The sequence below is a fragment of the Monomorium pharaonis genome, chromosome 6 (genome assembly GCF_013373865.1).
Source record: "Monomorium pharaonis isolate MP-MQ-018 chromosome 6, ASM1337386v2, whole genome shotgun sequence".
Lineage (NCBI taxonomy): Eukaryota > Metazoa > Arthropoda > Insecta > Hymenoptera > Formicidae > Monomorium > Monomorium pharaonis.
Genome location: NC_050472.1, coordinates 18,152,680 through 18,165,081, shown reverse-complemented (window position 1 = coordinate 18,165,081; position 12,402 = coordinate 18,152,680). Strand labels below are relative to the sequence as shown.

Sequence of the window (12,402 nt, the reverse complement as noted above, 5' to 3'; positions counted from 1 at the left end):
CAAAGTTATTACGCGAAAAATATGATAAAACATGTCTTGTAGAGTGTGAGTTAATTGCTTACGCTTTCGATAATATTGTATATGATGCTTTATATGACAAGTAAAATGTGTAAAGAAAACCAGTCTTGTAAACTGTAAGCTAATTACGTTGTGAATCATATTGTACGTTATGCTTTATATAACAAAATAAATGTACAAAAATGATATTGTTTGAATTATTTTTTCCTGCATATAGTTTTAAGTTAAAAAATTATTGTATAAATAAAAACGAGATGGGGGGAAAAAGGGAAATATGTGAGGAAGAAAGAATGTAAAAAATGGATACGATATATATTTTTTATTCTTAGACCACCAATTAAACAGCTTAAATACATTTTGTAAAGCACAGTTGTTCACATGATTCTGACATCGTAAAGTGTACATAATGTCCAACTTGTTTAGAGGTTCTATGTCTTCGTAATGCGTCTCGATATTCTCGATGTAAGCTTCCTGTCTCGCCTCGTCCAGAAGTAAATCACGCAATCATTCTCGTTTCTCACATCCCTTGACGTACACGAGAATTTCATCATCGGTTGCAGTTGTACCCATCACCGCCTTTGTAATCAAACTCCTAGCCATGCTGTGTGGAATTAATCCATCCTCCCATGATATTCCATGATGATTCACTTTCAACCATGCCACCTGACATCTTTCTGCCTTGGTAAGGTATTCCCATGGATAAGTGGGTGTAAACAAGTAGTGGGTGAGTTCAAATCCATCTTTGAAAGAGGCAAATTCCTTAACGATAAATTTTCCTCCAACGATGAAACCTTGCAGGCCTACGAACGTTGGTGCAGACATGACTGTTGTTATCAAGAAGACTGTGATTAACTTCAATGCGTCGTAGAGTTATATATTGTCTTATCTCCCTCTCCTTTAATGTACAACGTTGTTAGGTGATTTTGCGCACAACATTTGTCAACGAATTGTACTGAACCACGCGGTCGTGTATGATGAGGCAGTACGCGGTGGTATTCATCGACACATTCTCTTTGCATTCAAATTCTATGCGCACGTCCACGGTTGCGCTCTTGAACGATTCATTTTGTCGAAAGCAATCGATGATTACGAATGGACCGTTAAGTAGAAAAGTTGAAGTGGTGAGGTTCGGCTCGAGATACTCGTATCCATAATAACCCTTGCAGAAACGCGCGTACATGTCGTACAGAATGGCCCATTTATTTTTATCGAAATCCAAGTTCATATCGTCGTATGGATAACATTCCGAGTTCAGATACAGTTTCACGTTTGTCAATTTGCAATGATCGAATCGGCTTGGATCCTCGGACACAATGTTCTTTCGACCCGTCTGCAGAGCAAAGATAACATATCGTGGCTTCTCGAGCTGAGTAGCGGTCTTGATGGCCCACGAATGCTTAGTTGTTTGCTGCAATAGTGGAAACTCGTACAGATCCCACGAACGAAAAGCCATGCTCAGGTACCGTCCGCTCTCCAGAGTACGCAGCATCGACAACTTATGTATCTCGTTCAGCAGTACGTGAGGCATGCGCCATTGTATCTTGAATATATCAATCGTGGGTTCCAACTCTGAACTTCCCATCAGACTGTTGTTATCGTTACGCGCGCGTATTAAAATTAACTCGTGACGAGCGTTGATCACCACGCGTCTGTAATCCTCGCAAAACCCCAACAACATGTTGAATGGTACGCAATAATTAAAGTATCCATTCACGTCCCAACCCGAAATCCATCCGGCGTTTCTCAGAATCACGTTTTTGTCTGACGACACCGTTGCACAGTTTTTCAGTGTGCTGGTTATTCCAACATTTCTGTTGCGATCAATTTCTACACCGTCGAGTTCGTATCGAATCTCATCGAACATGAACGCGACACAATTATTTCCCAGTACCACCGAAAATCCCTTGGCTGGTTTCTTTATTGTCACTTTTCCCTCGATGTATAGAAAACTTTCGAACGGCAATGTGTACAGATCCTGTTGGTGTATGGGTTGGTGTATTCGAATCTCGTCGCTGTGCCCGAACGTTGTGTTGGCAAACGGATTGTACGTATGAGTCTCGATCTTGACGATCCGATCATCGAAGATCGGCTCGTCTCCGATGTTTAGAATGTCAGTCATCGTTATCAGACGTTTTGCACCGCGAATCCCAGAGATTGTAAAAATTTAACGTTCGACGCGTTGAGCTTTTTTTTCTCGGGACAACAGGATGATTGAATATTATTAAACGTCGTCGCAAGAGTATCGGGTGACTGTTGGAATGTTGGCACTGGTGTGGAGATAACGTTATCTTTCGCGCGCTGCGATGTGTTTAGCACGAGCATCTCACGTTCGCGTTATTGTTGCAACCGTCGTCGCACGTGCAGTCTGACGGTGATTTCTTCTCCTCGAAAATCAAGCAATCGTCCGTTCTGATCGACGGCGTGTATTGTCAGATCCGTAATGCACCGCACGATGATTGGCAGATAAATAATTTGTGTGGGCCTTTCTGATATCTTATATCCTGGTGGCACGCTCGGTGAAAACTCATGTATCGTGTGTACACTCTTATTGTTGCTGTACGCGCCCGCGGTCACGTTGCATTCCACGCGAATAATGTTCACGTTCATTATGTTGATCGACACGTCCGATTCGTGCCATTTTCGCGGTAGCAGTACACCACGCTTCGGTGAGAATCCTAGCAGCGATCCTATGTTGTTGGGTTTACCCAAATGTATACTGTAGGCGCATTTGATCTCACATCTCATTGTATTGTAGTTGGCGCGAAGCGTTATCGGATACTCCCCATCATTATCATCATCGTTGCCCCCACGCGTAACGTCACCGGAATGAGTTCCGTTGTGTTGCGGACGTTTTCGTGAAATTGTGCGTTTCAAAAATTCGTTTATAGCTCGCAGTTCGTACGATCCCTCGGGAATCGTAATCTCCGTGTTATCCTTGTCAAAGTAAAACGTATTGTTTGAGGAATTCACGTTCGGTATCGTGTTATAGGTTTCAAAAATCGTTAGACCGAGCTCATAATCATCGTCGCTCAAATCTATAGCCGGAGAATAGTGTGCCGCGAGAACACTGCTCTTGCCGCTCAGGGTAAACGTCAGCGACATGATGGTGGTGAAATACTGAGTCTTTGCGGTACTAGTTCAGTTTTTTAAATTTACACGCGTTGAAGAAACTGCAGGCAGAGTTGTCCACAAATGCTCTCGTACGTTTGATAGGACGTTCGATTATACTCAATCGTTGTCACCCGGTCCCCAAAGTATCGTACTAGTTCTCTAGGTGGTCGAAGATTGCCGAAACTATCGAAATACGCGACGTGGTTACCCCTCTTTGCGTACGCCACCCAGTGAGTGCCGGGGCCCGTCGTATCGTCCAAATTTACGATACCACTCTCGTTTAAACGCGCACCACTCGTCGGTAACGCGTTACGCATAAAAACACCTCTGAAATATGGAATACGCGCGCGTTTTGCCAGTTGCGTCAATTGTACGTTCGTCATCACACCTGTGGGTAGTGTTAATGTTTTTTCGGCGTTTTTTTTTCTTCTGTACACCTTTTCCATGTTTGTACGGGGCGAGATATAGTCCTCGCCCGCGTTTGTACGGGGCGAGATATAAGCCGTGACCTTCCATCGCGCGATTGTGACGCTGTAACTCCTCGAGCTGACGTCGCGCGGCTTTGTTGTCGTTCACCGCCTTTGCCACACCAGCCGCTCCACCAATCAAGGATCCGAGTGCACCCAATATTGGTAAAATCGGTAATGCACCGCCTCGTTTTGCAGCCTGAAGTATACGTTTCTTTTTCGTCGATTTTTTCGTTGAATTCTTCATACCCATACCGATCTTCGTCTTGGCTTTCATGGCTGCCCAGACAGCAGCAGCTGCTGCTCTTTCCCCGACAGGTGAATCTTTTGCGATTACTCGTTTTAGCGCTTTGTCCGCGAGTATCTTGTCCGCCGCGTGTCTGTCGGTGAGCTCGTTGCTCTGGGAGTACGCAATGTCGTGTTCGCGACACGCCGCGTCGAGCGGATTTATACCTTGGTCACCTCTGGCCAATTGCTTTTTCAGCCGAATACCCGGACCGCAAAACTGGTAACCGGGAATATGTAATTCGAAAGGAAGAGCGTTTATCGCGCGATTTAGCAGTTGACCACAGCCGCGTTTTACCGTTGCGACAGCTGGCATTTGACACAATTTTTGATCAACGGTGCGGGTCCGTCGATGTGCGTCCAATGCCACGGTTGATTGTAATGCTCGTAGCAACGACGATAACTTCGAATCTCTGGATCAGCCCTTATATGTTCCGGAAGCCTGTCCCATACGTGTTCGATGTAGTTGCCACACACGCGTAGCAAAATAGGTTTCGGCACGAATTGTAACTGCTCGGCGTTCAATTCGAGTATATCAGAGGGGTGTGACAGTATGAGATACATGTTTGATACTGAGCAATGCGCGATGTTACGTGCCTATAAATAGTCCCATATCGCGACATGTTTCGTTCTGAATAAAGCAAAAAATATAAGAGAGATGTTAAACATACGTAAAATGGTTATACATATGTACATAAAACGGTTATACATAAAAACGGTTATACATATACGTAAAGATGTTTAAAACAAACGTAAAAGATGTGTGAACGAACGTGAAACGAACTTGAGAAGTATGTGAACGAACGTGAAACGAACTTGAGAAGTACGTGAACGAACGTGAAACGAACATAAGAAGTACGTAAACGAACATGGAAAGTACGTGAACAAACGTAAGAAATACGTAAACGAACGTGGAAAGTACGTGAACGAACGTGAAACGAACATAAGAAGTACGTAAACGAACGTGGGAAGTACGTGAATGAACGTAAGAAGTATGTGAACGAACGTAAAAAGTATGTGAACAAACGTTGTGAATGAATGTGAGAAGTATGTGAACGAACGTAAAAATATTAATTCTATATTAATTTAGCAATCATCTTCAACAGGATCGCCCATTAGTACGCACGGTGATAAGTTGTGTCACGCCCGACTATTGATAAACACAGGCGATCACGCCCAGCCATTGCGGGGTATAGCGTCACGCCCGCGCAACCATTGATACACGCTGCGACGAGCTTATCTTCCTTCTTCGCGCGGCCATTGATACGCGCCGTAATGAGCTTATCTTCTTCCTTTATGCTTTCTCTATCCGTACGGTGCATTCACACACACGCACACATACTCATATACAGCATACGCTGCACTCACTCGCCTATAAATAGGTCGTTCGATTCCACTATATAATCAGATTCCGAAAACATGAGATTCGTGCGACAGCCGTTGGCGATATGCGTTACGAATTACGATGACAAGTTACGACTAATGGGGGATGACGGAGAGAGGCGCAAGCATGGCGCGATGCTGCCTACTACCATACGTGCGATTATTTGCGGCCCATCGAACTGCGGTACAACCAACATTATGATAAACTTGTTGGAATGTCCGCACGGTGTACGTTTCGAGAACGTGTACGTGTACTCGAAATCTTTGCAACAGCCAAAATATCGGTATTTGGAAAATTTGTTAAGATCGATGAATGAAATTAACTATTTTACGTTCTCCAATAACCGTGACGTCATTCCGCCGAATGAAGCGCGTCCAAACTCAATTTTCATCTTTGACGATATTGCGTGCGACAAGCAGGATGCCGTGAGAGAGTATTTTGCGATGGGTCGGCACTCGAACGTCGACTGCTTTTATCTTTGTCAGTCGTACGCGAGAATACCTAAACATCTTATACGCGACAACGCAAACCTGCTGATCCTGTTTAAACAGGATGGTACCAACCTGAAGCATGTGTACAACGATCATGTTAACACCGATATGTCATACGATGATTTTTGTGCGTTATGTCGTGATTGTTGGCGGCGTGATTATGGATTCCTAGTAATAGACAAGGATAGTTCACTTACTAACGGGCGATATAGAAGAGGATTTAACGAGTTCACGATGCTGCGGAGCGATTAGTCGTCATCGATACTTCGTTGGGGATGAAACGTGAGCGATCGACGCTCTCTGTCAACATGATTGGGAACAACGATACGCGTGAGCGCGAGAAAATTGCGAAAGAAATTGAGAAAACGAGCGAATCGATTCGTAAGAAACATCGCGCTTTGAAGACCGGTAGGATCGAGGAGAATACCGCGGCGAAGAGACACTTCGAGCCGCTCATCGAGCCACTGCAAAAGATCATCGATAATTCCGGCGTCCGCGTGATAAACGAAGAACCGCGTGTCGATGACGTAGGCATCGAAACATCGTTCATCCAGAAGGATGTCATAAAAAATAAGAGAAAACGAAAAGACAGTTCAGTGGACCATGCATTAAGTGAATCGAACAAATGGATGCGATATATGTCAAACGATGCAATGAATTTACCGTCGCCATCGGTGCAGCATACGTCAAACGATGCGATAGATCCGTCAGCGATAACGTACGGTAGCTGTACAATCAACGATTGAAGCTCCAAAACCGTTAAATAAGGCTCTCGAGACTGTTTTTGAATCCGCCGACGATTCGTTTGCGACAACCATTCGAAATCGATTACAAACGTCAGAAGGTCTAGAAACGTTATCTCAGCACTTGGGGCCGCTGGGTCAAAAGTACATCGGAGATTTTCTTAGCGGTCGTAGTGAAAAAGAGAAAATTATAGATACCGTGTACGGCGTTCGTTTAGACAAGGATGGTATGATGTTGGGTAATAAAACGTTCGACGTCAACAGTAGTGATCACATAATTATTGGTGATGTAAAATACGTTGGTACACACGGTCTTTACGAACTGATCTTTAAACGATATCCCAATTATTCTGTCTACACGGAAAACGATAAACGAAAGTACAAAGATATATTGTTGGTTACAAACGCGCATAAACGTAATTACGTTACACACGGCCGATTATTAGCCAATAAAGGATACAAGTAAAATATATAATTGCACCGTTATTAAAATATGATTTTACGAGCGGAATGGGATTACCTTGCGCTATGACACCAAACGATGATGCAATCGGAAAGGAATTACCTCGCGCTATGACACTAAACGACAACGTGATCGATTACGTGCATTGGGACGATCCTAACGAACTGGTGGATCGTCTACGGTTGCTCGAAGCCTCGCATCGGGCTGGTCATAACGCTCATGACAACGAGATGCTGTCCATCATCGAAGAACTTCGCGAGGCAGGCCTTATTATAAATTAACTTGCGTATCGTCAAAACAAATCAGTTGATCGACGTCATCCCATACACCAAACATGAAATTACCGAAATCTAATGTTAGTTCGGAAAAACGGCGACTCGTCGAGGAACTGCATGCTTCAGCGAGAAAAAATTTTCCACGGAGACATGTCATAGTTCGAGGATACGATGATCTGTGGCAGGCCGATATCGTCGAGATGATTCCGTACTCACGTTTCAACAAAGGTTACCACTACATACTCACCGTTATCGATGTGTTGAGCAAGTACGCGTGGGCTATACCGCTCAAGAGCAAAGGTGGAAGCGAGACAGCTGACGCTATCGCTGAGATAATTCGAAAGAGCGGCAGACGTTCGAAAAATTTACAAACCGATATGGGGAAGGAGTTTTACAACGCCGACGTGCAGAAACTATTGCAAAAACATGACATTAACCATTATTCCACGTACTCGGTAATGAAGGCGTCGGTCGTCGAACGCTTTAATCGCACGCTGAAGAACGATATGTGGAAGCAGTTTACGCTCAACGGTAATTACAAGTGGATCGACCTGTTATCACGTCTCGTGTCGAATTACAACGTTCGAAAGCACCGAACGATCGGTGTGCGACTCGTTGACGTAACTCCCGCAATGGCTGAAAGACTCTTGGATACGGTATACAGCGCTATAAAGATTGCTAGTCCAGCGAAATTCAAAGTAGGCGACTCTGTACGCGTGAGCAAGTACAAGACAATTTTCGAGAAAGGTTACACACCAAATTGGACAACCGAGGTGTTCAAGATCGTTAAAGTGCAGCGTACCAACCCCGTAACTTATTTACTCGAGGATTATCGCGGAACATCTATCGCTGGAGCGTTCTACGAGCATGAGTTGCATCGCGCGACTCACCCGGACGTATTTCTGGTAGAGAAAGTATTGCGCAGGAAAGGAAACGAGGTTTATGTCAAATGGTTGAGATTCGATGGATCACACAATTCGTGGATACACAAAGGCAATGTTATTTAATCAGTATAAAAAAATTGTTTTTATTATAAACATAAAAAGTGCATACATTATATAAAAAATATAATTTTTTTGTGACATATATGAAGCATCTTTATTATCCTTCCATCGTCCATTTCTAACGTTACACATAAATTATCAAATAATTTTTAAAAATACATATAACATAAAATACACAATATGTGTAACACGTAAAATATATGAAGTGTTAAATGTAAAATTATAAAATAAATGTAAAACGTAAAATACATAAAATATAAACTATAAAATATGCGAAACGTGAACATTAAAATATAAATGTAAAGTATAAAATACATAAAAACGCAAATATAAAAATGGCTGTACAATACAAAAATATTATAAAGGTATTTGATAATGCCCCCACGGCAACGTCTTTACCGAATCAGGTATGAGATACCGCTTGTCGTCGTATGGACTTAGAGCGATTTTTGTTTCACGTACCGTGTATACCTCATGCAATTTAGATCGTATACACGTCTGATGACGCGTCATCTCTATCTCATCTCGCAGACACCGCATGTAGTCGTCGAATGTTATCGTTCTTGCGACAACGTTACACTTTACACCCTTTGCCTTTTTAGCGTCATTCTTTCCATCCACTTTTAACGCGTACATTTTCGCTCTGTGTCCAACGAACTCGGTCATTATCGCACCGTTGTTTTCGCCCTTCATTAGCCCAGGAACTTTCTTGTTCGCAAGAGGCATACCGTATGCGTTACCAGTCGGATAATCGCTCGTGTCGAACCTTGCGATATCACGTTATATATTTTCATATACGTCGTCGCACTCGATGTGATACACGAGACTATCAGTATCTGTGTACATCACTCTAGATTTGTCATGGTACAAAAGTAGCATGTACTCGTGGTGAAATTCGTACAAGCAAATTTTCGATATGTCTAGTATACACATACCTACATAAATCGGCTTGTTGAATTTCACTTCAAGTTTTCGGAGTTCGACTGCAATTAAATTTTCTGCAAAAATACTGCGACTATGGAATTTTGGTTTAGCGATCATTGCCTCCGCACCGTATCGTCCTGTCCATTTTGTCAAAAGTTTTACATCTACGTGATTGCGCACATTTTCCATAGTTTTTCCGAATACGGCGTTATTCATCAATTTATATAAATTTTTCTCAAAATCGTTTTTCGCGAGGGTACGAAATTGTGTGTTTAACTCGATATAATCGCGAAGCCAGGCGGATTGAACAAATTGTAATACACGGTGTATCTGTGTTATACGGTGACCATGACGAGTGCATTGCTGCAAGTTGCGATAATGTATGACGTACCGCTTCTTATCATGCAAGGTCGCTAAAAGTTTACGTTCTCGCTTGCCAGGCGGCTTATCGCGCGTTGGGCAGAACGGTAGGTCAGTGTGTCCATCGTGCAGATGTTGTGGATACTCCAGATCGACTTCGAGAATGTACCCTGTGGGCGAATCAACAGCGATCGCATTTACGTCAAAATTTGAGACGTCTTCGACCCATCGAAATTCTCCATAGGGCAGCGGCTGGCACATTGCCCATCCGTACAAATTATTTACATCGAAATACATGAGGTACGACGATGGTTTCGATGGGTCGTACGTCTGCATGTACTTGTTGTTAGCCTGCGCGTATCTGCCGGAACATTGACTCAGACCTCCACGTATACCGCGCTCGATAAACATTACCATATCGATGTCGGTGAGCAACTCGAAATTGACGCGTGTATATTTAAGCATAGCGTCCCACGTAAATCCCGGTAATGTATAGTAATGTGCGGGGTCGAGACCATAACTTTCGACACATTTGTCACGAAAATTTTCAACAATACATCTGTTTTCAAATACAGATCGCTGTATTCGCCCAGCATTCGAATAGAGAATCGATCCCATACGTTCTTGGCGTGCGCGTATTCGCTCTCGGACACGGTGTCGCCCGTCAACAAACTAAAGAATAATTCGCGCGATGGCAAACGCGTTTCCTTCAATTTTGCAACACAGTCAACATACTCGTATGGGAATATGCCTTTACGAGTCAATAAATCGAATTCTTCGTCAGATAAATTCGAAAATTCCTTACGTACAATTTTTAGTTTTTCTTTACCGAGAAATGATGCCAATTTTTCAAGACTAGAATTAAGAAATTTATACGAATCTATGAATCGTAATTTTATGTGATTGTGTGGGTCTAATTCATCGGCGGTACCTATGACATGCTTCGTAAAAGAAATATATTTTTCTTTTGTAACGGGAAGCACATCGATATTCCCTTTGAATGTTGTGGCTATTTCTCTAATAATGAAGTGTGAATCGTATCCGGATAAATTATGAAAAATTACCGGTATGTACAACACATTTTGATAACACAAGTTACAAAGCGAATGCACGGGACCGCGATAACGACCGGTGAGATGACAATGATCTCGCACTCGTGTATCATCCGGTGTGAACGGCTTATCACAAATATGACACTGCTTTGCGTTACGATATGCCTCCCATTGCTCTTTCGATAGAGTTTCCATAGGGACCTTAGCAGATAAAATTGATTTTACGCGATGTGCTAATTTCTCTAGTTGTTTAGCGAACCACGCGATACAATCCTTATCGCGATGAAACCAATACCACGATAATGTGTCATCGTACGAACAATGTACATAATATCCCAAACTAAATACTTGATGATGCTAGTACGATATTTCCATATCCTCCTTTTCCGTCTTCTTCAATGTACACTCCAGGTCAGCATAGACGACAAACGGCACGCGCTCCTTATTGTTGATGTTGCGGAAGCTCAGCCATTTCTCGTCTTCAGTAGGTAGTTGGATGGCGCAGTCGTTCATTTTCTGGCAATCTAGGCTGTGGACATCCAACTTTTCCACAGAACTAAAGTAATGTAAACATCTGTAAAAAAATAGCGTAAATTTTATTTTTCAACTATGCAATTAATACAACATTTATAAAATTATTACTCACCGGTCACAAATATATTTTTTTTGTTCCTCTTTACTGAGTTGTGAGCTCACTAGACGAGACAAATCCTTGATGCATGCAAAGTGCCCCACGTTGTCTTCGCGTGGATCTTGCACGTATAGCAGATTAACATGCTTCTTCTTCTTGTCGTTGGAGTCTTAGCGGGAGAATTTTATAGGTTTCAGTTTGATTCTTTTGGATCTCGTAGACGTTGACCGAAATATTATTTAGTCTCTCGAATTTTTTAATGTCCTTTAACGCGATTGGAAACTCAATGTCATTGAAATTCAGAACGTTTGTATAATGAGGGTACGATGACTCCCTTTCTGAATTTCTTTCTGCGGGATATAAAGCGGCTATCACAGACCACGCGAAGCAAGCATTGTCCATCGATTTCACGTTAACAACCGCACGCTTTGTCATTATTTCCCGCGGTAATGTCACGTGACATCCCGCGCGCATAGAATTGTACTTATTCACATTTACAGTCAAATTCTGTATACGCGACAACGCCCACCCACTATCGCGTTCTTGAAATTCCTCGAGCGATGCTAACGTGGGCTCGATAACGCACCGCTCGTACCACTCATCCAAGTCTGATGTTCTAAAGAGATCACTGTTTTTCGTGGTAATACTTTTATTGGCGCGTTTGTCGCCCGTTACAAATACGCCATTGAATGCTGTGTTCACTTTCACAGAGTTGTGTCTTTCGATAGCGTCCCGCACTCGCTCGAGTACTATACCACTAGCGTCTTCTAAAAACTTTCGCGGTTCAATGTAGTTCCCATTGATAACCGCTCCTGTCAGAACGCGATTCTCAAACGCGGTGTCAATTTCTCGCCACACGAGTCTGTCCGCGTTGTCACACGAGTCACTCGCGTAATTACCACCGACGTGCACGAAACGTCTTTGCAGTCGCGTCTTTTCACCCGCGAGTCGCGCGATTCTCGCCACCAAAGATTGTCTTTGTCCAACGTTGAGTCGAGGGCGCTTGACGCGGCTATGTTCCTCGAGTCGTTCGATACACTCGTCGCACCGCTGCAACCACTCGAAACACTCGCCCAAGGTAGCGACCCTGTCAATTTGGTTCAACAGCTCGCGCTCAAAATGTTCCATTTTTAATACTATTTTTTTCAATAATTATTAATAAGTCTTTATACTGTGCAAACCGGACACAAGTTA

The 12,402-nt window shown here is 43.1% G+C and overlaps 1 protein-coding gene across 1 annotated transcript; it reads right to left on the bottom strand.

The window, feature by feature from the left end:
* Window positions 1-931: 931 nt before the first annotated feature.
* Window positions 932-2,137, bottom strand: LOC118646376. The gene has a single exon (XM_036289075.1). It carries the CDS (start codon window positions 2,135-2,137, stop codon window positions 932-934), a length of 1,206 nt encoding a protein of 401 aa, XP_036144968.1.
* Window positions 2,138-12,402: the final 10,265 nt, after the last annotated feature.

Excerpts from the sequence above, each read along its gene's own strand:
- LOC118646376 (XM_036289075.1), bottom strand. The coding sequence starts at position 2,137 with ATGACTGACATTCTAAACATCGGAGACGAGCCGATCTTCGATGATCGG.